The sequence below is a fragment of the Dermacentor silvarum genome, chromosome 11, assembly GCF_013339745.2.
Source record: "Dermacentor silvarum isolate Dsil-2018 chromosome 11, BIME_Dsil_1.4, whole genome shotgun sequence".
In the NCBI taxonomy this organism is placed as follows: domain Eukaryota; kingdom Metazoa; phylum Arthropoda; class Arachnida; order Ixodida; family Ixodidae; genus Dermacentor; species Dermacentor silvarum.
Window position 1 is genome coordinate 92,275,913 of NC_051164.1, and position 27,927 is coordinate 92,303,839.

Sequence of the window (27,927 nt, forward strand, 5' to 3'; positions counted from 1 at the left end):
TAGTAGTAGTAGTAGTAGTAGTAGTAGTAGTATCTATAGCAGCAGCAGCAGCAGCAGTGTAAGAATCTAGCAAGCTGGAGACGCTTTAGACAAACTTTTGAATATTTTTCTACCAATGGCGTGCGGGCCAACTCTGGGCCGTCCAGCGAGCCGAGGAAGCCACCAAGGGCCAACAACCCTTGGCCGAAGCCTAGGCGGGGTCTAGGCCCACCCCACCAAATCGCAGGGCACTCAATAAAGTTATTTGAATGAATGAATGGCGTGCGGGGGTTTAAGGCCCGACATCGCCATCTCGTGTGCCCGCCTAACGTGCACCTGTTGGAAAGGCAAACGCGCGTCCAGCCGCCGCCGTGCGACCTACATTTCTGGGCGGCTGGACAATGGCCGGCGCACGCCAAAGCCGTCGCCGGGATGCGATGATCCTTTTGATAGCGCCTGCGAACCTGGATAGCTGGCCAAGCTTACATCCTGTCGCCTCTTGGATGGACCACGCAGCGGTTTCGACGGGAGCCAAGCGACGTACGTTGGAATGTGTGTCGGTCGCGCGCGGTTTTCTATGGCCTTTGCCCCGGCGCAAGCCCCATATTCCTCGTGTTTAGTTTTCAATTCAACTCATTTTCCACCGCTCCTTTCTTTCTTTTATTTATTTCATTATTCATACGGATGCTCGAAGGGTGGCGGCCCAGTTTGAAGTCGCATGTTCGTTACGTGAAGGGGGGAAAAAAAGACCAAGAATAACCATAATGGTGCACTTACTGGTTAATATGTGATAGACCGCGCAAGAACTTGAAGGGTGCTTAGTCTTTATGTTTTCCTTGTTGTTTTTATCTGCATTGATTCTTTCGAGATTCATAGTGAGTAGAACGACGCATTTTCGTACGACTGTGACCGGAGGACCGCAACAAAGGTCACGCGACATGCAACGAGTGTATAAATGTATTCCTGAAAGGAACGTTCGGGGCGCCGATTTTAAGGGACGGCATGGTATCAGTTGGATGGGATATTTTTAACTCGCCTTCACTAGAGTTGCTTCTTTAGCGCACATTTCTGTTACAGTGACATTTCGAGGAGGTATTACTGCGCTTTAACATAGCGTAAATGTGATTTTAGCGGGAACGCAGCATGGAAGTGAATGATATAGGCGGTGCTGGTGGCGAGATCTTGTTTACGTATATATAGCCACCGTTGTTGCTTAGTGGCTATGGTGCTGGGCTGCTGAGCACGAGGTCGCGGGATCGAATCCCGGCTACGTCGGCCGGGATTCGATCCCGACTTATTCCTGAGTCCCCCCACTACGGCGTGCCTCATGATCAGATCGTGTATTGGCTCGTAAAGCCCCACAATTAAATTTTTCTTTAATCTTGTTACGCGGTGTTCAACAACGACGTCTATCTTGAGACGCTTACTATATTGAAAGATTCCTCGCGTAAAGCAAAAACAAAGCTAAATATACCTCCGATCCGATCATGCCGTAGCAGGCAGGTTCAGGCGAGGAGGCTTGCGCATTATAATGACAGTCGTCCGCACTTTCATTGATTACATCGTGCGCGCTTCGGTTGAACACAATCCCAAGGCAGCGACAACCGGTCTATTGTTTTCGTGTATGTATCGTGATATTCACACGCCCTAATACGGGTATACCACCCAAAACACTTCACTAAGCAGCATCGGCGGCAAAAAAGTGACGCTGACAAGGAGGAATCGGATGCGGCTAGGAACGCTTGTAGGATACAAACATTCCTAACCACTGGTGGTATAAATGAAGCTCGTCTAATAGCGTGAACGTCTGCCTTGTTCTTGCATCATCTATGCTACTTTGTATTTCATTCAAATGTGCGTTGTTCTTGGCACTGAAGAGGTACAGGTCCATGCTATAAAACAATGCCAGGATCACTACACTAGGATATAGTACGTTATGCGCCATGTTGCAGCGCCTTCGTAAAGCACGAAACGCCCTATCGAAGCTCTGTAATGCTGATTTTGTTACCGAAGCTTCGAGGTGCCTGGATCACTTGAATTGTGTCTTAAGGAACGTTCGTCAGCATTCTCGGTTGTAAGCAACAGCGCACCAGCGGACGGAAGACCGAAATAAGAGACGAACACAAGCGCTGTCTTCCAACTAAGATATTTATCAAGAAGGGCAAAAATATGGATTTTTTTAATGTGCCGAAACCATCGAAGATGATTGTAAATGTAAGCGAACAGCTGAAGGAACGAAGGAAGGAAGGGAGCAGGGGAAGGAGAGAGGGAGGGAGGGAGGGAGGGACGGACGGACGGACGGACGGGTGAGCGAATGAAAGAGCGACAGAAAGAAAGTTTTCCTTGCCGAGTCCGACCAACGACCAACGACCATAGACCGACCATCGACCACTGACCAATCATGAAAACGGCCGATAGAGCCGAAAGTGTATTCTATTTGCTTAATACACTCTCACACGTGATCTCCAATCGAAGTGAGCCCTTGTGTCCGTGTCTTCTACCTGTCCTGCGCCCGCTGGTGCGCCGTTGCGTTCAATGGATTACCAACTATATAGCCCAGTCACAGACCTTGCTTTAGCATCCTCAGACCAATATATCGAGAGATAATACTGCTGGGAGCAATAGAAAGTACCACTACAGCCGGAAAGCTCACTGAGCTACAAACTTACTCAAAAGAAAACGATGACTGACAACGTCATTCATGACGTCATAAAGATGACGCCCTGAATAACACTACACTACAGCGATATTTAACTGCTCTGTAACTATAGAAACTAACAAGAAGATGCAAATGCAGAATACCTCTTCCTAGCATTTTGACCTTCTGTCAATATAATAAGCGGCGTCTTAGAATGTGGAAAAAGTTCCCTCCCTCTTTCTGGTGCTCGATGGAGCGTCCCGATTTTGATATTTAAGCTGGCTCATATTTCTTTCATATCGACATGTATTTCGCCAAGGACGATGCACAGGAGATTTGCATTACCAGTCAAAGCTATCTCCCCCCGGAAGAATACGTAAGTTTCAGAAGTTCATACAACAAATGCTTGAGATTAAGCACATTGAATCGTAAGAACGGCGAGTCGGGCAAGTTGCTTAAAATTCAGGATTAGAGGCAGCTGTAAAATACAAGTTTGTCGTCTCACTTCGGCCTTGTCCTTCGCGCTGCCGCTAATCATGCACACTGAAGCATTTCTCTCAAACTGCACTGAAACGGCACCAGAGACATCGACGACACAACTGTCCTCTCGGGACCTGCAGTCCCCTCTAATCAAACTTTTCAGAAAGCCTTATTACTAATATTATTATTACGGCGTTGCAACTCTGGTCTCGAGCGCGTTATCCTCGCAGTAAGCTTATAGAAACGCGACGATTCTGAAAGACAGCTGCACAGGACTACGGCGCCCCGCAATGTCCACCACCTTCGTGTCTGTACGCGCGCGTGCCTTCGCTTTCTGGATCCCCAACACCTCCCCTCTCTATGTTCTTCTCGCCCATTGTCTGCCCTGTCTTTCTCAGTGGAGGGTAGCAAAGCGACTGAAGGAACACCGAATAAAAAAGGCTGTATTAGTAAATTACCCTTCAGCAATACCGAAAAATTGCCGTTTGCCGTGAGAGGTGGCTCGGTGAAGCCCCAAAAGACGGAAAAACGAAAGTCGCACCGGTGGCGACGCCGCCTCCAAGTTCTCGCACCAACTCATCCTGGCGTCATAAATTTTGACAGCGTCTGCACGAGCCTAACTATTTCTTTTATTTTTTTATCGGTAAATATGGACCACACTGTATATACCGAGGAGTCAAGCACTGAACTTAGCAAACTTCAAAAACACTTTCTGAGTCACAACGCCCCAAATACGAAAAAAAAAAAAGAAAAAGAAAGACTACTACTTTGAAATCCGTGACGTCACACTGGGGTTCTGGGCGAGAAATGTAAAAAAAAAATACATGTATATAACTTTCCCTTCATTTTTTCTGTTAATAACCAACCTAGAAACGCGATATTAACGAACAAGCGTTTGAAAACATTGAGTTTTGAAACAGTACGTTATCAGTGAAAATTGATTTAGCGTTTCTTTTTAGTGCGCCTATAACCTCCCCGTGTTCCCGGTGGCAAAGAGCGGCAGCAAAGTAATGGATTTTCCAGAGGCCCCTCGGGACGCGAGCTTTGAGCTAGTTCTCGCGCTCGAAATCCTTGGAAGCTGTCGGCACCTTGTTGCTGATGAGAAATATGGCCCGTGCCATTCTCTCGTACGCGTTGGCAGCTGTTTGTCAGGCCAAATGCCGATCGGATAGACGTAGATAGCTTTTTTTTTTTTTTTTTCATTGTACCGAAGAAGGGCAAAAGGTCAGAAGCAAATTCCGTCCGAAGAGCGGTCGGGAGAACGCCGGGCGAGTGACTTTAGTATACGGGGTGAATCGAAAACGTGCCTCTCCATGCAAAAGAGTATTCTTTTGTGAAATGCCGCGAAAAAAAGAAAAAAAGAAAAGAAGACAAAAGGAAAGAAGTTGCCGGCGCCGTCAATAAAGCCGTGAAAGAGATGCAGATGGCAGTGATAGAGGGGGAGGGGGAGCCGGGACCCCATAGCCTCGAGAGTCGCAGTAAATATCTCTCTCGTCGCGGACTCTCGCATAAAACGCTTCCGATGGTTGAAGGACTCTCACTGTAGCGTCGACACCCGTTGCATTGCAAATGCGCGCACATGCAAATGAGTTTTGGAGATTGACTCTGGCACCCCCCCCCCCCTCCCCCCTTCTTCCTCGATCCCCCCTTTTCGCTCCCGGTCGGCTTGTGCGGGCCACGGAACGCGTCATTACGCAGCTCGCGCGAAGCCCCCTCCCCCCCCCCCCCCCCCCCTCCCTCCCCTCCGACGTGTCACAATGCAAGCTTGTTCTGTGTGTGTATTTGTGTGCCTAGCCGGAGCTTGGCGTCGCCGGGGTTGGGACTTCCGCCCGGACGATGAAGTTTTTCACGGCGTGAATCGCAATCCCGCTTTCTTTTTTTTTTTCCCCTCTATCTCTCACTCTCACCCCTTTTGCCAGCATCGCACACTGGGCGCGAACAATTAAAAATGCGCGTCCGTTTGACCAATGTGCCAGCTCTAGCCGAAAGTAATTTAAGAATGCCGTATACACTGTATACAGCGTTGAAAGGGCTCGACGAAGTCGTGGATGCACGAGAACTTGTGTCGCTATAGGTCTGTCTTTTTCCTCGCTTCACTTCTACTGAAGAGCGCGTCGACGCGGGCACCGAACTAAGTTAATGGTGTGCGTTCGCACAGACTAGTGTGATTCATCTTTAAATACATAGTAGAATGCCGGCAGCCAAGTAATGCTTGCCGGTGTCTCTCCGGGTGGGATTGGGTAGTCGGCTTTGAGTTAGTACTTCAGCTTGATTGAAAATGCAGAAAGTTTTGGTCATCTGCTTAGCACAGGAAGGATTCGAAAGAGAGAAGAGCTACGCAAAAAAGCGGTAGGTCTTAACCCTTTGGGAAATGCACGGCAGGCCATCTGAAGGTAGCTGAGAAATAGAGAGCTAGATAGATAGAGAAATGAAAGGAAGAATAGAAGTATTGAAGCTTACCAGAACATCAAAGACGGTTTGCTACCCGGCATTACTGTGGGAGAAGATGGGATGGAAACAGAAGAATGTAAGAGATGGACACAAGCCAATACCAAGGGCGTTTGTGCAAGTGTATGGCCTTTAAGAAGTGTGAGGTTAGCTTAAGCAATGTTAGTTGACTGTCGAGTAAATTATTCTTTACGAACACCTGACTGTTTCTTAGGACTTTCTGTACGCTGTTAAGTCTTTGATCAGCAGCTTGTCTACACACACACACACACACACACACACACACACACACACACACACACACACACACACACACACACACACACACACACACACACACACACACACACGTCCCTGCGGCAACGTTATCACCAACGTTATCGCCATTACTCCTTCCTTGCCTGTCTCAACTTTTCCCGGTGCAGCAAGCTGCAGATGATGTCACGGACATGCCTCTGTGACACAGAGGAACATTTCCTTGGTCGTAAGAAACGGCAAGACCTTTTCTTCTTTCCCCCCTAGGGATCCTACAAGCCTTTCAAGTAGGCTCCCTAATCCACCCCATTTCCCCTTTCTGTTGCTCCCTTTCCTTGCCTCCAATGTAAGCGCATGCAAACGAACAACGTTCTGACTGCTCCGTCCTCTTGTATTTTTTTTTTCTTTTTCCTTCATGAACCATAGACCCGTTTATATTTAGCAGTGTAGTTGTTAACCCGCAACCAAGCTTCCAGTAGAGGCGGAAAAAATTAATTCGCGTTTAGTGCAAGGCTGATGTCATGACTGTATACTACTGACGTGTTTGTCCGCAATCGTTCGTGTAATGTAAATGTTCGGGGTATCATATTTTAGTGCCACGTTTACTTTTTTACGGTTTCATCTCGTTGTATCAGTAGAAGATCAAACTCAATTTTTAAATTTTCAACTGGATGAGCGCTGATCTTTGGAGACTTTATTGATAACTGTTGGAACCCCTCGAAGAGTGATTTAACGATTTGAATGTGCCAAGTTAAAAAAAAAACACACACGACGCAAATTTAATCCAGTGGCGTCGGAAGCTCTATGGCAAGTCGTAAGTGTAAATCGGGGAAAGCTACAGAGGAAGTGATACCGCCCAAATAAAAAGAAGGCCTACGGTGGACATTCACTGGCTACCTGCCTTATTCAAGTCTAACGCCTAGGAACAAGTCGTCGCAAACATTCCCGAAATGCCTTCACGTTTTATTTTGCAAATAATATACTGACACCAACAAGCACCCATAAAAAAAAAAAATCAAGCAGTGCGGTTATCCTGTCGTTACGCATCTCCGCTCCCCCCTCCCCCCCCCCCCCCCTCCTCCCATTTGTATTCGCACAATTGACCCAGTCAGCTGGCAAGCTAATCGCGACTTCGAGTCGAACCGGCTGCTTACTGCGGTAGAGCGTCACAGGGAGGCTCTGCGCTTAGCCTAACGCTGACGAGCGGATGAGCAGCGCAAAGCCACCCTTGACATCCAGGACCCATTACCGGTTGACACGCAATGCAAGCCCTAATAAAAGCCCGACCCCACTGCATCATATCGGTAACGCGCTGCTCCTCAAAAGCACGGACACGATGGGCGTTTCGATTTGGATCCGACTACAGGGGATGCCATCTGCTGCGAGGACATAATGCGGACCTCCACCGGACACTGTCAAACAGAAGCAAAAAAAAAAAAAGAAAGGTAGGGGAGGGGAAGAGGAGAGGGGAGAGGGCTTGGGACAAACGCGGTGGAACCATACACACAATGCAGCTTCGTCCGGTCGCCCATCCATTGGGCACCGCATTGGCGTGACGTTGTCGTTTCCGTTACATCGCGTACGCTGACCCGTGCGCTGACGGTGGCGTTGCCGTCGGGCCGACGCTTGAGGAGCTGCGTGCGTACGATCTGGTGGAGTTCGACGTCACGCCGTTTCGTTTAAGCGCGCCATGCTGCCTTTGACGCAGTAATTGGCAACTGCGTTAGTGGAACGCCCCGAGTATTTGGACCACGGCGTCGGTACGCCCGTCGGTACGAGATATGGGCAGAGGAGGAACTGAGGAGCGCCGATGCTGAAGAAGCGAGATTCTCCGGCCTGTGTTGCCGTTGCGCCGTACCAGGAGTAGGAACTGCGACTCGCCTGCTCGGCTGGACCGCTGCGTTCTGCGTGTAGTGCGCCTGCGAACTGTGGTTGTGCGGAAGCTGGATTGCGTCGGGAGCGACATCCATGCGGACACTGTTGCAGAGCTGGATGCGAAGCAAGAAGCGCAAATGAGAGCCTCACGAAGCCGCCGTAAGTGATGTGAATCTCGAAAAGGGGCACGTTGGTGGTGGTGGTCTATACGGAGAAGGAGTTGGGAGGGGGCCGTCGCGTGTTGCGTGCATCGGCTGCTCCGTTGCTGACGAAGCTGCTGCATGTGGGTCGATGGTCTTGTCAGTGCGGTTTCCGCTGTTTCGTCGCACAACGTTGTAACAAATCTTTTTTTTTATTAAGGCTGCAGTCTCCGTAACGTACTTATATAGATAGGCATTTAGTCACGCTTGGTGTCCTTTATCTGACGGATGGCGCGTGGGAACTGCAGGAAGGCATCAACGTGTTTCGTGTACTGGTATCCCCACACAGATGCAGTTCTCGTAACTTGTTGTGCACTATTTTGATAGGACCCACTTGCTTCTTTTGACCCAGGCGATGGAATTAATGGGTTTATTCAATCAATCTGCGAAGTATACTCACAAAACAAGTTTGTCCCGTTTTCTTTTTTTCTTATAAGATAACTGTCGACTCAGAAATCATGGTATCAGGCCTGCAATTCCTTAATCACGCATCATCATCATCATAGTCATCATCACCAGCAGCAGCCTATTTTAAATGTCCACTGCAGGACGAAAACCTCTCCCAGCGATCCCCAACTAACCCTGTCTTGCGCTAGCTGATTACTACTTGCGCCGGCAAATTTCCTAATTTCATCACCCAGACTAACTTTCTGTCGTCCTCTACTGCACTTTCCTTCCCTTCGCACCCATTCGGTAACACTAATGGTCGACCGGTAGCTACCCTACGCATTACTTGGCCTGCCCCGCTCCATTTTTAAATGCGAAGCATTTCTTGGCGAACATTTGCTACTTTGACCGTATCTATCTATCTAGCCGCCTACGACTTTGTGCTCTCATGGTCGTTTCGTTAACTTGGCATACTATGACAAGAGTATATGACGAACATAAATGATATGTCATGTCATGAGTGTCATGACATGCCTGTTATGTAGGTCATGACAATGGCCCAGCGAGAAAGATTCACACTCAAAAACCACTGAAATGGGTTCGGACGTGGGTACTAAGTGAAGGAAACACTACAGGATGCTGGTAGAAGTAATAGTCATGAGCGTGACTCAGCAAAAATGACAATGACTCAGCGAAAAAATATTAATACTCAAAAGCCACTGAAATGGGTTCGGACGTGAGTACTAAGTGAAGGAAACACTAAAGGATGTTGGTAGAAGTCATAGTCACGAGTATGACTAAGGCTTTCGCCCTAAGGTCTCTTAGCTGTAGCTAAAGGGACTCCTGAGGACATCATGACATGAATGTCATGACATGCGTGTCATGTAGGTCATGAAAGAGACGCCTACGTCTAGTTGCTCTCATGGTCGTTTCGTTAATTTGGTAGGCTCCCCGCACACTGCTTCGCATAACATCGATTCCCACATGGCGTGGGATCTGCCGGCTTTTTTAGGGGCGAAGCTCCTTATAGCGGCACCCGTTCCGTCCCCGTCGTAGTAGTAGTGTGTAACCAGTCTGAGAAAAATGAGAAAAAAATTCCGAAGTTGTGTCCGTAGCGCGGAATCGAACCAGGGACCCCTCGCTTCCGAGCGCGCGGCGTTAGCCCACTACGCCACGAAGCAGACATGGACAAACGCACCACGATGGCTATAAATACTTAACATTAACGAAAGGCCGCGTTTCTAGCGCGTTTCTAACGCGTTTGTGCTAGCGCGTTACGGCCCGTGTAAGAAGCTGGTGTAAGACGCTGTGGCCTCTCCACCTTACCTTCAACGCGTTTCGAACGCGCTGCCAAAGCGGTGGCAAGTCAAGTTCAAGTCGAGGAGCGTTTATGAATACGGGGGGTATACTCTCTCAGCAGTCATGTGATGGCGTCGGCAAACGCGGTGCACGTTCCGGCATGAGTAAATGGCTGCGTAAGACGCTGTGGTCGCTCCCCCTTACTAGAGAGTACTGCACGTTTCTAACGCGTTTGTGCTAGCGTCCCCTTAAGCGGGAGATCCGATGATTCCCTCCGGAGCTTCGCCCACTCATCATCATTCACCTCGTGGATCTGCTGTCATTTTTTTCTAATGTTGCGGAAACAAGGAGTTACGCCGATCGTCGAGTATTTGTGGACGAAGATTATTATGAAATAGGAAAAGAACACGACTGAGTTGTTAAGGCATGCATGAAATTTCTAGGAAATTCGTTACGTGTAAGACACCTTTGGTTGGCATGACCAAGATCGGTAACAACATAAGTTCTCTTACGGTCGAGTTCGGGAACGCCGGATCTGCACGACTCTGCTTCGGGGGATAGATGCGACCAGTCGAAGATACCATTTGGCTACAGCTCCGCTGCCAGCCACTTATGACAGCCCCTTATGACAGTGACAACTGATAACGAACTAAGATAGCCAACCGCGTACGTCTGGCACATACGTAACGAGATGTTTTGTGAGCATAAACCTCAGTGGTGCTGACTCCACTGTCACCCGCCAATGTAGCAAATGCGCCTTTTGGGACGTTTGTAATGAAGTAATCAGTAAAACCAAAAAAGTGCCATAACTAAGAAATATTACCCTCTACAAACCAGATCGAGGCCCTTGCGAAGGCGAAGAACGTACTATGAAATGAGAATGCATCTCTGATGAAAAAGGATTCGGCAAGTGCAAAGTCAACATGAACTTCAGATCCCAGTATTCCCCTTTCGTTTTTGCGTCAGAAATGCAATTGTGTACATGCTGATTATTTCATAGCTGATTAAGTCTAAAATGCCATATTGACAAGTGTGCTTGTTTATCATACGCGGTTGACCGCTTTTCACAGGCTAACAAATGTCAAACGTTATCGCTCGGCGCAGGACGCGCCTGCATGTATCGGAAGTTTCTCGAACCTTATCGATGGTTCTATCCGTTGTCTGTTTTCACCGAACCTGGCGTAATATGATAGCATGCACGATGCGAATTTTGTAGTACTTTCCGGAAGACGAGCGGGCACAAGCGATTACGCTGGAACCTTCGACAAGTCACGTATAAAAGCCGACGCGCTTGACCCGCTGATCAGATTTTCGACGATCGCCGACTGTGTTCACCGCTATCGACATGCTTCGAAGGTCACTCGCTTTTAGGGGCGCAAGTTCGCCTCAGTAAAGAGTTAGTTTTGCCATTCACAGTTTTGCTACTGTGTTCTTTACCATCGCTACAACAGGACCATATTTTCGCGCGCTGCTGTCAGAGAGAAACTCTAGATGTTTCCATGCATAGCATTATCGACTCGTCGTTGGCATAATTTGGTGCTGAAAAGTAGAATTTCAAGTTGTCTTGAAAAGAGCTGCCAATAAGAAGCCTACGCGTAACCTAGAGATAGTAATTTGGCGCCATTGTCATCACCGTGACATACGACCCTGCGTAACGCTGTGAGCCTTGGATATATTGAATTTCAACTTCGTCGCGAAGTTTGAATTATTCGAAGATGTCAGCGGAAGAACCGTAGGAGGCCTAGCACTACAGCGGCGATGAATTGACTAGAAAGGCCTAAATATTCTCTACAGGGTATTGCACTGTCAAACTGACATCACACACCTTATAGCCATGCAAAATATCTTGGTCTGGAAACTTACGTGGCACCTTTGTGGTTGCAGAAAGCGGGAGATCTCGTATGAAAGGATGCAGCCATTCGTGAACGCGCCCTGTTCATCGATCTTCGAAAGCGATCTTTCACTCCTGTTCGCTTTTTGTGAAAACTGACGTGACGTGTGTCCCATGTTGCGAACGGTTCGATTACGCGTTGCGTTTTCTCTTCTATACTGACTGCTTCTTGATAGGATTGACATCTCGACAAGCAGAACGAAACTTCCATTTTGTTTGCCCGTAGGAGAAAGCCCTAGCTGGCACCAACCAACACAAGTATAGTTGGGTTCAAAACTAAATTTAAGATGAAGAAACCTGAATGATTTATTTACAGTCAATTAGGTGGGCAAACTATAACGGCTTTAAACAGTCTTTAAAATACATCAGGCACATGCGCGGCAACCTGCTCAAACTCTGTAAGATAAACGTCTATAGACCATTTTACGGAAGCGTTTAGGTGCCGCCATACTGGGTTGATAACGCTTCTGTTTTCTGTCTTTAACAACGAAGTTTACGGTACTACAGTCGATTCGCAAGCATGAAAACAGTTGTATAAACGCGTTCAGCGTTTCATGACCATTTTACGTGACTTAACTTCACGTAAAACAAAGAAATTGTTTGTGTAACAGCCCAAGATGGCGGCGCCCATGAATCGAATATAAAATCGTCTATAGCATAATGAGACAATCTTCGAAAAATACCGAGACATTCAGTTCAGCACATTTGTTTCCTGAAGTCGACATGCAAGATTTCTGTTCTTTTGTGTTACGTACAACTTGACAGCCCCCAAACAAAGGTAATGACACAAAACACCAACAGCGCATGCCTTTTAAGTTAAATCTTCTCAGACTGAAATATTAAAAGTGCGAAACAAAAGTCGGCAGATCTCACGCCCTGTGGGAATCGATGTTATACGAAGCAGTGTGCGGCGAGCCTACCAAGTAAACAAAACGACCATGAGAGCACCAAGACGCAGGCGGCTCTTTCATAACCTACATGACACGCATGCCATGACAATCATGTCATGAGTCCGCAGGACTCCCTTTAGCTACACCTAAGAGACCTTAAGACAAAGCCATACTCATGCTCATGACTATGACTTCGACCATCAACCTTTAGCCGTTTCCTTCACTTAGTACCACATCCAAACCCATTCCAGTGGTTTTTGAGTATTCATGTTTTTTCGCTGAGTCAGTCATTTTGCTGAGTCACGACCATGACTTCTACCATCATCTTTTAGTGTTTCCTTCACTTAGTACCCACGTCAGAACCAATTTCAGTGGATTTTGAATGTTAACATGTTTTCGCTGAGTCATTGTCATTTTTCCTCAGTCATGGTCATGACCATGACTTCTACCATCAATCTTTAGTGTTTCCTTCACTTAGTGCCCACGTCAGAACCCATTTCAGTGGCTTTTGAGTGTTAATCTTTTTCTATGGGTCATTGTCATGACCTACATGACACGCATATCATGACCTGTCACTCTTGTTCGTCATACACTCCTGTCATACTATGCCAATTTTGGTACATACCAAGTGAACGAAACGGCCATGAGAGCACAAAGATGTAGGCGGCTAGATAGATAGATAGATAGATAGATAGATAGATAGATAGATAGATAGATAGATAGATAGATAGATAGATACTGTCAAAGTAGCAAATGTTCGCCAAGAATGCTTCGCATTTAATAACAGAAACCTGCAAATGATGTAATTTCTTGGTGCGGCTGTGCACTACCTCCTGGACCGGCCCACGCGAGAGGCCGCGTTTCTACCAGAAAGCTCGTCTTCGTGCATAGCGTTCGCTGCCAACGTTTCCCGGTAAACGTTATGGTTACATAGGCTGCAGTTGCCGGGAAGCGTGGGATGCAGTCAGGGATTAGTCAAGGAAGCGTGAGAAGCAGTCAAGCAGTCAGGGTTCGCTTTCCACTCTTAAAGGCGAAGCTTAAGCGTCTAGTAATTCTTTCGCATTCACAACTCATAAGAAGTGCCTACCAGGGCTGGGCAAAGATACTTTGCAATTGTATCATGATACGATACAAGATACTCGGGCAACAAGTATTTGAGATACAGATACAAGGTACTACCGCAATTATTGTATCCGATACGATATTTTCAATTTATATCTTAAGATCATTCGATACATTCGAACATTTCTTATTACAGATCTATATAATGTTCACTCAGAATGGATGCTATACAGGAACCTGCGCAGATTGATTCTCGGTCGAGAAAAATATCACCCCAGCCAGCGAAAGCACGAGTATGCTAAGACATGGCACGATTCGATTTTGCATATTGGTTGTTCGTAGATATACTTTCAGAGTGCATCTTCCGCGTATGGCACTGTGGTGGCTGCTACTTCTTTTATCTTTTTCTATATCACGGATTTGTCAAATTAACATAATCGTTCCACTATTCAAAATTAAGCTTTAAGTTCGCTTCGCTATGGTCTTCCAGCACTGACACCTACGGCCTTTATTTATGAAGTGCAACATAGTGGCTTAACAAGCAACGTCGCTGTTTGATCACTCCTGCTTAGAATAACTAACAGCACTACCGCTCTCTATCACAACTAAAAAGAAAAAAGAAACTTCATTTTATTAACACTTCGACTTCCCTCACCTTACTCGATGCACCCGCTCATTCTCTTCCTCCTCCTCCATACAGGATTGGGGGGGGGGGGGGGGGGACAGTGAGCTACGCGTGCATTAACGCTGCGATGAAAATCAGTTGCTGCCCTGACGAAGACAAGCCTCTTTGTCGAAACGTTCGCTACAGCGACATTCCTTTTTGTGCCGCTGTTGATAACTCCAAGCCTCCATCTTCCTGTGAACTTCGGTTTTTATGTACGAAGCTAGTCGTGTGCACCCTGTGGACTCACTTCCTTTTATATCGAATGTTCTTTGCGGCCTAAGCTTTCCAAACAACAGCAAGGGACGCCTTTCACACAACCGTAAGCTCGAAGGGGCACTTCCGCTTGGACCACACCTCTGACTCGCCTCACAACAGGGCCTGCTACAGCGCGGAAACCCTTTAGAGCCGGCGGTTGTGTTGTCGGCCCGCCAGATTTACGAAGAGCCGCGCCTCCTCCCAGGAACCAACACCTAACGAACCCCGTCCCATGCACGAGCGCGCGCGCGTCACGATAGATGAAGACTGGCAGCGCGCGTCATCCCGAAACGTGACCCGATTCACTTTGCGAGGCTTTCGCGGGCCTCTTCCGAGATTGGAGGAGGCGTTTATACTGCGAAGGCCGGTGAATAGACGCACCGCTGCTGCTGTTGCCAGGTCGAAGCCTCCATCACGCTTCTCCGTGGGATCAGCATAAGCCAAAGGTGCTTGCCGGGGCAAGCCTCTGCGCCGCGCCGAAGGGAACGGGCTCTCTGCCAACTGTTACGTACAGCAAGTCGCCGGCCGTGGCCGTTACTTGGGTATAGGGAGGATCGCGTGTTTTGAGAGCAACGTCACTAGCGTTCACTCACTCACTCACTCACTCACTCACTCACTCACTCACTCACTCACTCACTCACTCACTCACTCCAATCAATCAATCAATCAATCAATCTTTATTACAAATGCGACAGTTGTTTAAGTAAGAAAATTTGCGCAGGCGTTGGCGAGCTTACAAACCGCAGGCGGGACTTCGTATATTACAACGGTAAAAATTTATATAGAGAAACAATAATGAAGGATGAAGCCAAGATGCTAGCAGTAACAAAAAGTGCAGAAAAATTTTAATCGCTAGCATCAGAATCATCATGAAAGACAATCAATTAAACTTGACGAAACGCCGAAGCTATATTGAATAAAAACAATTCTAGCTATCGCTCAAGTAAATGAATAGGCATTACTTTTTCCATTACGGTATACATGTGAATGAATTTAATACTTAAGATGTTATGTTGTAATAACGTCAAAACTTTATGGGGTTTTACGTGCCAACACCACGATCTGATTATGAGGCACGCCGTAGTGGGGGACTCTGGAATAATTCGGACCACCGGTGGTTCCTTAACGTGCATCTAAATCTAAGTGCACGGGTGTTTTCTAGGTGTTTTGTAATAACGTCGCATAGTTGTAATATTATCGTTATCTGTTCCACCTGCCGTGGTGACTTAGCTGCCATAGTGTTGTGCTTGCACGAGATCGCCCGATCAAATCGCGGCCGAGGCGGCCGCACTTCCATGAAGACAAAATGAAAAAAAAAAAAAAAAATCTCCGTGTGCCGTCTTTTAGGCGCATGTTAAAGATCCGTAGTCGGTCAAAATTAATCAGTAGCCCCCGCCTACAACGGGCCCCATAATCAAATCGTGGTTTTGGCTCGCAAAACCCCAGAATATTGTTTTTTTTTTTCGTCTGCTCCATAACAGTGCTGGACCATTGCGCTGAAGTGCACCGGGTCAGTGTTATCGAGTGTAACTATGAAACCGTGGCCCACTCTAACGCGCATGGTTACTCTTACGCTCGCTTACGCGATCGCTCCCTTGTCGGTAGGCCCAGGAAAGCGAGTCGCTGTGGGCCGTCCCTTGACGACTGCCTTCCACCATCCGTTAACATCGTGGAACTGTATGCCTCCGGTCACTGTTGCCGCTTCCTATCACTCTGTTATTGCATTTCTCGCATCAAATAGGTGTGGCGTGCTCGAAGCTCACATTCGCAGTGATCCGTGGGCAACTAACCTGAACCACGACTGCGACATTTCAACTTTGCTCGCAGTCAATAAGGTCACATTAAAGGGCGCTCATTTACCCAGTGGCGCAGCCTGGGGGCAGCACACCAGGCACGTGCACCCCCCCCCCCCCTCCTCCCGCGCCAAATTTTCTTTGTTAATTTGCGGCCTTCCCAGCTCCCTGCCCCCTTCCTCCCCCTTAAAATCCCCGGTAAAGTGGGTGCTTCACGTAGAATAGATATACAGGGTGTTTCAGCGAACACTTTCAAAATTTATTTGAGGTTGCCTGTGGCAGATAGCCCAATTTTAGTTAATGAGCTGGTCTACTCGAAGAGGTGAATATTACTTGCACAAAAAATTGAAATGCCCAGTCGACTAATTCACGAAAAATCACTAATTAAGTTTTTAACTAATCACCTGACGGCCCATATTGAAATTTACAAATTGTAGCCGTGGAGTTCGCAAGGCGGATCCACTTGGAAATAATTCTCAGAACGACACCAGTTTCGAGATGTTGATTCCCGAACTTTGCGGAGAAGTGCATTGGCGTCCCAGTTAATTTTGTGCTTCAATGCATAAAGCGACGTTTTGTTAAAAAACTAACTGGAACGCCAATGCATTTCTCCAGAAAGTTCCGGAATTAATATCTGGAAACTGGGGCCATACCGAGAATTCATACCAAGTGGATCCGCCTTGCAAACTCCACGGCTACAATTTGTAAATTGCAATGTGGGCCATCAGGTAATTAGTTAAAAACTTAATTAGTGATTTTTAATTAGTCGATAATGCATTTCAATTGTTTGTGCAAGTACTACCCGCCTCTTCGAGTAGACCAGCTCATTAACTAAAATTGGGCTATCTGCAACACTTTCAAATAAATTTTGAAAGTGTTCGCTGAAACACCCTATATATATATATATATATATATATATATATATATATATATATATATATATAGCTACGCCACTACATGTACCCACTGGATGGTGGTATGCAGTGGTTCCTAATCATACATTTAGCGCAAGGCGACGAATATTGAAGGCCCACATAAACGCGAACACACACGACACTGAGATCAAGAGTTTGCTTCTTTTTGGGAGATTATGTTTGGCCGCGTCGATGGTAAAGGGATGTAATGCGTGGATGTGCAAAGCCACAGTTGCCCTTTATTGAAACGGCAGTTGGATGTAGCGCCCCCGTTCTCTGTGTTCGTGTCTGCGCGTGTCTCCCGTGTTCACCGTTCTGCGCAATAAGCGTGAGCCTCAGTAAGCAGCCGCTGGCCAATAGGAAGGCTCTGCAGTCGTGTTCCACTGCTGGGCACGATGTCCCGGTTTCGACTCCTGGCGGCCGCGGCCGCACTCCGACAGGCGCACAATTCAAAGCGCTCACGTAGCGATGCGCCAGACGGCGAAAATTATTTCGAAGCCCTCCACCACGGCATCTCTTACAGCACCTTTGTTGCTTTGAGACGTCGAACCCCGTCCACCCAACAATCTTTTGCCTTAGACCGGTTTCACAAGGGAAGGCTCAGTCGCGATCAAGCCCGATCGGGATCCAGTTCTTCGATCACGATTGGCTCCATTGCGCAAGCTCACGGAAGGAGAGTCAATGGCTTTCCTATATGTTTCAATCGCCTTCGGATTGGACATGGGTGGGACATGGGTGTACTAGAAAGAGCACATTGCTGTACGCAACTACATCAGCGTAGTTCCGAGCCTTTGAAGCGCAGGGATCTTCCGCTTGCACCCTCTCCTCCTTTTACATTCCTCCGCCCCGCTCCTTCGAGCAGATTGGGCCGGATTATTCAGGCCCGTCTCTCGCGCGCCCCCGACCCCTACCTACACTGGCCCGCAGCCCTGCCCTTGAATAAAGAGAAGCGCGCCCTGGCGCGCTTCAAGAAAGAAGCGGCGTCTTGTCTGCTCTGACGAGACGCTAGACGCGAAAGGCCGCGCGCGCGGACCTTCGCGTTGCCTTTGCCGCATGGATCACTTCCGGCAGCAGCAGCCAAGGGCCAGCGTTGCAAGGGCTGACTCTCGGCTGGCGGTCGCCGCAGCCATAGTCAGCGGGTGGCATGGCCCCGCGGCCGCGCCGAGTGCCTCGAAATAATAAAACTGTATCGGCGCGCTGCAATGCGCCCGGAAGCGAAGGCGCTACTTCCGGTGGGCGCAGCGTTTGCCGCGATCCCCCTCTCCCTCTCTTTTTTTCCGTGCGTGAACGTGACCGCCAGAGCCAGTCAGTCGCAGTTCCGACGCTCGAACTGTAGCCAGCGGACTCCACGTGGAAAGCCTCGAAAACAAAAAGCAAGTAGAAAAGGCTAGGAATTGTTATAGATGTGACAGGCATCGTCCGAAATAAGCAGAGAGAGGGAAAGAAAAAAAGAAAATCGAAAAAGTAAGCACAAAGGCAAAAAAAAAAAAAACAATACACAAAGCAAGGAAGCAGCAGCCGTGAAGGGTACCGTATTTACCGAACCGCGCGAGTTGACAGAAATCGGGCTGAAAGCGCTGATCCGTTGCGGAGTATGCGTTCACCTGTCGCAGGCCACAGAGAGAGGGTCGGGAATGGTGGATGGGGGATATACGTTGGGGTGTACATTCATCGGAAACGCCCGCGGAGCGCTCCGGGTGACACGGTTGTTACGCGCCCTGTTAGCCCATAGGGTCCCGTTATGCGTTGTCGCTTCCTCCTTTCCCAGTTCGACAAGCGCGAGCCAAATGATGGGAGGGCGGCGCATAGCTGGCGAACGAATTCCGGGTGGCGGTGCATTCCGATGACGCCGATCCCGGTACGTTATGCGGCGCGGACATCCCGTGCTATAGCGAAACCGTCTCCATGTCTCGTAATGACCGTGCTCGATTTCGATGGGGGAAAAAAAATAATGAAAATTTCCCGCAGATCCCATCCCACGATGCAATCGACGTTAATGCGATCAGCAATGAAGCAGTGTATAAAAAGACACGTCGTATTGCCAAATTTTTCATTTCTGTGTAGCCGAATTTTTGGCAATTTTTTGTTGTCAACATCTTTATTCTATGTAGCTGAACGCTCCTCGCTCTGTGCGGGCTCTGGTCGCGTTCGGTTCACTTCACTTCTTTCTCCACACTCGGCAACTTTTGATGGCGACCTTTTCACTTCTCATTAGCTGAGCTATTCAATGTTCTGCTGCCAGCTTATTCACTTCTTCCGTCTTGTTTTGCGTATCTGTGCTCGCACCTACCCACTAGCACACATATACCAATTCTGCAGGAGTGGCCAAGAATGTTCACCAACCGTGTGTCACAGGCCAAGTTGCAGATCCCCAATGGCCAAGAGATTTCAATTTGGGCCCACACGCAGTGGAACGTTCCCATTTACATTTGCCCAATGGCCCAAGTTGTGTTTTCGGGCACGTAGCCAGCCGCCCACACGTTGGCGTAAAAGATGTTAGATACGGACGGACGTACCGAAAAGTGCCTGAAGTTCCCGAAGAATGATAATCGAATTAGTAACAATGGGCTTTAAAAACGCTGCTAACTTTAGCCAAGCTCCTAAAAGAAAAAAAGGAATTATTTGGAAAACACAATGCAAGATACAATTACCAGACCTACGCTGTTAAATCGCCAGACATGTGACGACCAGGCACCGGTAGGCCTTACAATCGGATTTTGCACCGTGTTTTTCTCATCATTTCTTATACAGCTTGGCTAACGATAGCTGGGACACAGGGTATATTTAGTATATCAAGCAGTACTTGCTTTGAGCTACAAAAAAGACAAAGCGAAGGTGGAGGCAGAAAGAAAAAGTTCATCATCATCACTGCAGTACGAAAGCCTCTCCGAGCGATCTCCAATTACCCATGTCTTGTGCTAGCCGATTCCGACTTGTGCCTGCAAATTTCCTGATTTCATCATCATCATCATAATGAGATTATATTTATGTCCACTGCAGGACGAAGGCCTCTCCCTGCGATCGCCAATTACCCCTGTCTTGCGCTAGCTGATTCCAACTTGCACATGCAAATTTCCTAACTTCATAACCCCACCTAATTTTCTGCCATCCACGAATGCGCTTCCCTTCATTTGGCACCCATTCTGTAGATCTCATGTTCCATCGGTCATGTACCCTACGCATTACATGGCTTGCCCAGGTCGATTTCTTTCTCTTTTTGGCATCCCTCTTTGCTCTCTGATCCTCGTGGATCACAGCAAACTGTCATTAGGCATTAAATTAGAACGAGCTTTACAAACCTGGCAAGGCATCTCAGTCTGACTACCACCATTTGGAGCCGCAATCCCCTGGAGCCGCGTTCCGTTGAAGTCGTAAATTCTGCCCAACATGCAGATCAGGAGATACGTTAACGAGGCTATATACGCTGCTGCGTCGCGCACTAAATTTATATCTGCACAGGTCTGATTTGGCGGTGTCTCATTTCCGTATAGAGTGCACTGAACCAGAAACAACTGGCCACTTTCTGCTTCCTTGTCAGCGATTTTCCTCAGTAAGAAGAACGTTTCCCGAGGTCAATATACGCAAGCTCAGCTCAGCTTCAGCTTGAATGTCCCTTTCCAGGCTTCCTTGGAGCTTCCACGTTGGGATACAGTCACCGGAATGATTGCAATGTGATGAAATACTACATATATATATATATATATATATATATATATATATATATATATATATATATATATATATATATATATATATATATATATATATATATATATTCTTGACTCCCATCGTATGCCTTTCCCCCAAAAATGTTTCAGTTTCGCCCGAAAGGCAAAGCATCGATTGCTATAGCAAATTAGTAGAGAGCTATACGAAGCAAGGATAGTAGTTTAATTGGCCGTATAAAGTTGTAAACATTCGCTTAATAGCTAAATAGACAAGCATGGTGTCACGCGCGCACAGGTAAACATGAACACATCTCGCTGTGAACATGTCTCGCTGTAAACATGAACACCGCGGAAAGTCGCTGTGAAAACGCCGGAGTCGGAAAGCGCGCCAGCAGCAGCGGGCAAAGTGACCTTCGCGCTCTCTCTCGTCTCGCTTCAACGCGAACTAAATGTCGAAAGCAGAGCGCACACGAAGCTACCGGCACTCGGCGCATGCACTTTGTCCCCATCGCAGATTGCTTTGAAGATGAGGCCCGTGCGTGCGCGCACTTCGCCCGCATCGCAGATCGCTTTCAAGATACGGCGCCAGAGCGGTCACGCTGTGAGCAGCAGCCGACGGAGCAGAACGCAACCCCCCTCCCTCCGTCTTCGTCGCCTAGCCCCCCGTGCCTCGCACGCGCCAAATGACCACCGTGCGCTTCCGCCCTGCCTTCCTCCCTCGCGTGCACTACATTGAGCCGCGATTGCCGGCTCTCCCTCGCACGCTTTCGCTCACGCACACAGCGTACGGTACGGCACGCGGCGACGATATTTATCGCCGTTGGACTTGATACGGAACCTCACGGCGACGGCGACGACATAAATGCGCTTGGAGTATCCATATAATTGCTATCGCAATAAAATTAATTTATAATTATTTCTTGAAGCATTTTTCGATTCACTCTAGTATGATGACCAACGCACTATGAACATAAGTTAGTGTGCGCATAAAAAAAGAAATAAAAATGTCACAGTTTCGCCCTAAGGGCGAAGCAATGAATGCGATAGCAACACAGCAATGTCATACGAAGTAAGGTGAGCGGCTTTGGTAGCAATATGAATGGTAGTAAACATGAGCTGATTAAGTAAGCAGGTGTGCTGCGGCGTAAGTAGACCGACATGAAGAGAGACTCGATGACCACGAGAAGGCGCGTGTGAAAAGGTGGTGTTCATGAGAAGCGCTTCCCGTGGGCAGCGCGTGCGAAGGGACACACCTGTAGCGCTGCACTGCCGATCCGGGCAGCATTGCATGTGTAGCGTGCGTTGGAAAACGCGGCCCGACTATTACTAACTGAATGAACAAGCGTGGTGTGAGCACGCACAAACAAACACGAAGAGATCACACTGAATGACTGCAGACAACGACTGTCAAAACGCTGGCAGCAAGCGCATACGCCGCAGCGGGAGAAGGTACTACGTGCGGTCTATCGCTTCAACGGAAACTGAGCGGCGAATGCACGGCGCATAAAAGTCAGAGCCGTGTGGAGATAAGAGACGGTGCGGGCGAGCGACGAGCGCGGTTGTTGGCAGAGTAGAAGTGCCCCCCCCCCCGCTCCCTCCGGCGCTGGCTTCCCGCTTCCTTGCTTGCGCGTGGGAGATTGAGTGCGTTCGCTCTCCGTGATAGCGTCCCCGCACGCTTCCGCTCGGGCATACGGCGCGCGGCAAAGATTTTATCTATAGAGAACCTCACGGCGACGGCGACGCCGACGGCAGAAGTCCGGTTAAAGTGTCCATATAATTGCTATCGCAATAAAATAATAATGCCGCCCAGCCAGCGTGAAATAACCCGTCTGTCCCCAGTAAGACAGTTTTTATTTTCTAAACTTCTACTCATCTTGTGCAAACCGCCCAATTCTTGGCCGATCCCCCACGGTGGGCACTTGTGCAGAGGAAATGCACTGTGCATGTGCCACTCGCTCTGTGCTTCTCTTGAATGAACCTCTTTCATCCCAACTTGGGTTATTGGGTATGTGCGGCTGTTCAATGAACACCTCGCCAGTCTTGGTCAAGCGAGGGAACGAATCTCGGCGTTCGCATGCACCGGCGCCCCACATCTCGGAGGCTACTTGCGGACTTCTCGGCAGTGCCACTAGGTGGCGCGACATGTCCAGAAAGTGTCCGCTGCAGTACACGACTCATATATAACTCGTTTGGACGGCGGCAATCCGTTGCGTCACTACATTGATTCAATGCTAAACGCAGTACCGGGCACAGTCATCGTGAGATGGGGTCTGCCCAGTGTTTTGCACGATTGTTATGCCGACTTCTCGAAATCGTACCGCCCTCAATCCGTGTTGCGTTTCTTGCAGGTGCTGCAGCCAGGTTATGGATACTGGCCCTTTCAACGGCGCTTCTGGCCTCGCCTGCATGGGGTGAGTGAATGTGTTTCAACACGTGGGCAGAGTTGGCAAAGTCTGCGCCAGACGACGCTTCCGTAGCCGCCTAACAAATTAGTATAGACAGCCCACATGCTATCTAAAACAAAAGTCAACTTTTGTACACGGTATAATGTAATAGATCATTCAGTTTCCGTAACAGTGGAGCCCTGTTACAGAACATCATTCTGGACTGGTTCAAATGCCCAATGTTTAGCGCGAGCTTTACGGCAAAGTTAGTGAGAGGAAAAAAAAGAACTTGGCGGCGCATTGATTACTTAGAGATTATGGCGGCGTTAATGCGATTAGAGATATTTCTTATGATAGGTGTTCAAGTGGTGCTGGTTTTATGTCATATGATTATTATTGTCATGATTATAATGATGGAAGTAAGGAGACAGAGTTATAACATTTACAAGTGCGGAGTGAATATAAGCTTGACAAGGCACGCGAAGTGGCTGCGCTCTTCTCGCGCGCTTCGATGATGATGACGATTTATTGGCATCTCCTTTGAAATCAGGCGGTGACAAATAGTCACGTAGCCTGCTTGAGTTAATCAGGTTAATCGGATGGATCGATAGATGGATGCCATAAACGTCCCCTTTGAAACGGGGTGGTGGGTTGCGCCACCAAGCCTTTCTTATTTTTCCTAACCTACTACCTATACTTCTGAAAAAACACACAAGCACAAAGAATTCCCAGCATCAAACTTTTTAAGCCATTACTGGGAACCGTTGTTGCACGCCACCTTTGCGGTCTCCCTGCTTTTCTCTGAACACACATCGCGATCTATAGTGGCGCCAAGAAACATCAAGAGAACTGGGCGAGTTGGAACATTGTCACGTTGTAATTACGGCGAAGAAGCAAATACTGCCCGAAGTGTGAGATTAGAATCTAATTCTTTATTGGTTAAACTTTCGCCCAAAGGAGAAGCAACACTCAATTCACAACGAAAGCGGCGAGCGCAGTCGTCGGTCTTCAATTCCATCAAATCGCATCTCGCGGGTCGAGTTTCCGTGGTATCTATACACGTCTCGTCGTGCATTCCAGGGTAATCACCCAGCTCGCGTACATTCGAGAATGTATACATGACGAGCATATAGGAGAGAGAGAGAGAGAGAGAGAGAGAGGAAAGGCGGTCAGATGAACCATAAGCAAATCTCCAGTTTGCTACCTTGCATATGCATTGGGGAAAAGGGGATTAGATAGAAAGGAGGATAAAGGAGGAGGAGGAGGGACAACTTTATTAAAACATCAGTCAATGAACGTAAGGTGAGAAACACCTCTCCCCCGTCACCCCTAGCCATCGGCAGGAATACCTTGAGACACAACAGCAGCAAGGGCTTGACCGATGATGTCCTGCTGGACATTGGAATCTGGGCTGCGGAGCAGAGCCTCTCAGGATTCCAAGAGTGCGCGAGCTATCATACTTTAACGGACATGTCCACACCATGTGAACCAGATTTGCTGCCTCATCACAGAATTTGCACTTTGACCTGAATATTCCTGGATGCCACTTGCTGTAGAGTACGGCGTTGGGAAAAAAAAACCCCTCTGTAATATCCTCCAGAGAATCTCCTCTTTCTTACTGAGCGTTCTGTCCGCTGCCGGGTAAATTTGCGCATTTAGTATGTTGTGTACTGTGATTTCCTGGTATGCGCGCATATTCTCTCTTCTGTTTATAGTTTCGGTGACTTGGGAGGTTCTAGGGGGTCGACCGGTAAGTGAGACCTCGGGTCTTAGAGCGAATGAGCCTCCTCGATCCCTCTAATACCCTGGTTGAGCATGTTCCCAAACGAGCAGAACCAGCTGTCTGGGTCCTCCTTCCCTGTTTAAAATAAGGATGGCAGTCTCCGTCACGCTCCCCGATTCGTAATTTCTCACAGCGTTTTTGGAGTCAGCCAAAAAGAGCGGGGGAGGGGGGGGGGGGTTAAAGGTGGCCATCAAGGAGGAGAGCGAAACAAAACCCTCATACGAGTTACGGCGTGTACGTGCAGAGCGCAACACGTGACCCATGAGTCTGGCGAGTGCGACGAAAGTCTGGAGCGCTAAGCGGCGCGCTTCCCGCCCCGATCACGGATGACTAAGCCGGGAAAAGTAGAAGGAAAACCAGTTTTAATTTCGAGAGGGCGTGAGATTAGCGAAAGGAATTCTGCCAGTCGTTCGCAGCCGTCTGCTGGCATCGGCCCCGCCGGGCATTAGAATTAAGGCTCGTGGCCCGCGCGAGCCTTTTCCTGTTCGGGGCTCGGCTTCGCGCGGGTGGTCGGCCCGTCTCTATAAGCGCGCTAATGCGCGAGCGCGTTATACTGATATATGGAAATGGCGGCTCACACGTCGCCGTCAATTTGCATAACTTATCTCCCGTGAAGAATAGCGCAGCGCCCGCCGTACAAGGCCAGCTGCTCGCGCCCGCGGGCCGCGTATTGGTCTAGCACCAGGCTGCAGGGTACACAGGGTTTGTGAGACGCATTCAGGCGAGAACATGCGTATGCGGTTTTGAGTGTGGCCTGCAAAGTTCTAGCCGGGACAGAAGTCGGTTCTTGATTTCTGTTCAGTTGCGAATTGAAACGCTTTTCGAATCATAGCGTTTCGATTCACTAAGTCTACGAGAGAACTTGTATGGAACGCGTTTATTTTAAGTCCGCGGAAGTATAGCCTATACGCGTATAGTCAGACCATTAAGCGGCTGCTGAAGCAAGTATTTAAGCTCATGAAGGTTGGCCTCGAAGTATACCGTGTGCTCCAGCTAACGCTAGCCAAGCTGCTGTAAAAAGAAGAAAAAAGAACCTGCACAAGATATTATTATATTACTACGGTGTTCGGCCTGTTGACTTCTATGCGGCCGTCAGAGGTCTGATGACGGAACACCGTAGGTCTTAAAAATCGTATCTTGCACAGTGTTACCTTAATCTTTTTTCTTTTTTTTTTCTATGAACGGCTTGGCTAACGTTAGCTGGTTGGGACACCCTATAGACAGGCCCCATAACGAATACGCGTATACCTGTGTAGAATCTCTCAGTACAACGTTTAGATTAAAGCACCTGAATTCACTGTGTTCATGGAACTTAGTAATACATGAGCGCTCCTTCAGAGAATACCCGCGCTTGGGGAAGTAATATTTTGGACAGTGGGCGAGGCCGTTGCTCCTTGCGGCTGACACAGTCAGCAGCATTAGACGCGACAGAGTCAGCGCAGATACTCAACGTGCTAAACACACACACACGCACACGCACACACGCACGCACGCACACGCACACACACGCACACACACACGCACGCGCGCGCACCGCGGCCATCTTTTGATCGGAGCTCAAAGCGAAAATGCTCTCGCGTTTGCGCGCACAGTAAAAAAAAAAAAAAAAGAAAAAAAAGAAAGAAAGAAGAAATATAAATGGTCAGAATCCAACCTGAGTCCACTATGCGGCATCCCTCGCTGCTTTTGTGTTTCTAATCACCAATGTGCGCGCACGCAAACCCAGACCTCGGGGGCACACTTATTTACACGGAGTTTATGGCTCACAGAAACCGCTGCATGGATGAAGCACTCTAATCAACGTTTAATGAAAGACTCTGGTTAATAAACGTAAGAGATCATCAACCGAAACGATTGCGGGCCGAGCACGCCAGGTTAACTTAGTTAATTCCGCCTGCGGCGACAGCACCGCCAACCATATTACCTTTTAACCTGCAGCAAAGCAAGTAGCCGAGCCTATACTCTGAAACCAAAAGTTTTCGTTGAACTGGGGAACTTGCCACGAAATTGATAAAACTGAGAGTTGTAGTGTCATCTTTTCGCGCGGCGCGAGAAGCGTCTTTGATATTTTCACGTTTATATATATATATATATATATATATATAGGGTGTTTCAGCGAACACTTTCAAAAAATCCTAAAGGTAGGTTTTTTGAGAAAAATACGAATTATCTTAAGGAGGAAGCTTTCAGGTTCGGCGGACGTCAGAAATTATGACAAACATGCGAATCACATAGGTAATTAACTAAAATTGCCTAACGAACTTTTTAATTAGCGACGTTTGGCGGTTATTGCCAATGGCGAGTTTGTAGCTACGGAGACGACGATGCCGTACAAGTTTTTAAAGCAAAGAAAAAGTCACTCTGTAAAGCCCTACAGCCCGCGAAAATCAAGTATTTTTCCCCCCGTGAAACCGAAACGCGGCGAACATGGTGCGCCGGAAATCTGGTGCAAACGCAACGTCCGCTGATGACGTGTTGCGGGGACAGCGGCGCCCAATTCGAAATGTCTGTGATGATTCCCCAGGCTAGGGAGCCTCAACGCTCAGCTTAGACCACGGCTGGCGTTATCTTTTCTTTCGTTGGTAAGCGCAAGAAAGATTCTAGCCATCGCCCACTACACGGTCACCCGCTTTGGGAGCCCTGGTAGGCGTTGCCGGCAGGTTTGCGATTTCTTTCTTTCTTTTTTTTTTGTCTCGACCACTTCTGACGTCGCTACATGACGAGCTAGATGTGAGGCGTCACCTTCCGTTCATTCACTCGTTGGGTTCATCTGCTGTTTTTTATATATAATCGCTGCGTGTTAGGAAGCGTATGAGGCAAAGGAAAGGTTCGTTTGCGGAGCAAGGAGGATGTTTGCAGCAGTGGCTGCATGCTGTTAGTTCTTGTGGCTTGTAGCGCCAGTTTTACAAACGCGTTGACGTTTCCCTTTAATGTGCGTGTTTTCGGGGTTCGCGTGTGACATAGCGATTGCATTACCACTGGACTACCATTGCATTACCAGTTCGTTTCAGGATCAAGGTTTCAACGCCGCAGCGTTAATATTGTGCAAATGGCCGCGC

General features: G+C 48.2%; 1 protein-coding gene across 1 annotated transcript in view; it reads left to right on the top strand.

Moving 5' to 3' along the window:
* Positions 1–18,086: 18,086 nt before the first annotated feature.
* LOC119432739 (uncharacterized) overlaps positions 18,087–27,927 on the top strand; it is a 70,563-nt gene continuing 60,722 nt past the window's right edge. The window contains 2 exon segments of the mRNA XM_037699896.2: positions 18,087–18,198; positions 23,050–23,112. Of these exon segments, the coding sequence (XP_037555824.2) occupies positions 18,087–18,198; positions 23,050–23,112 (175 nt within the window).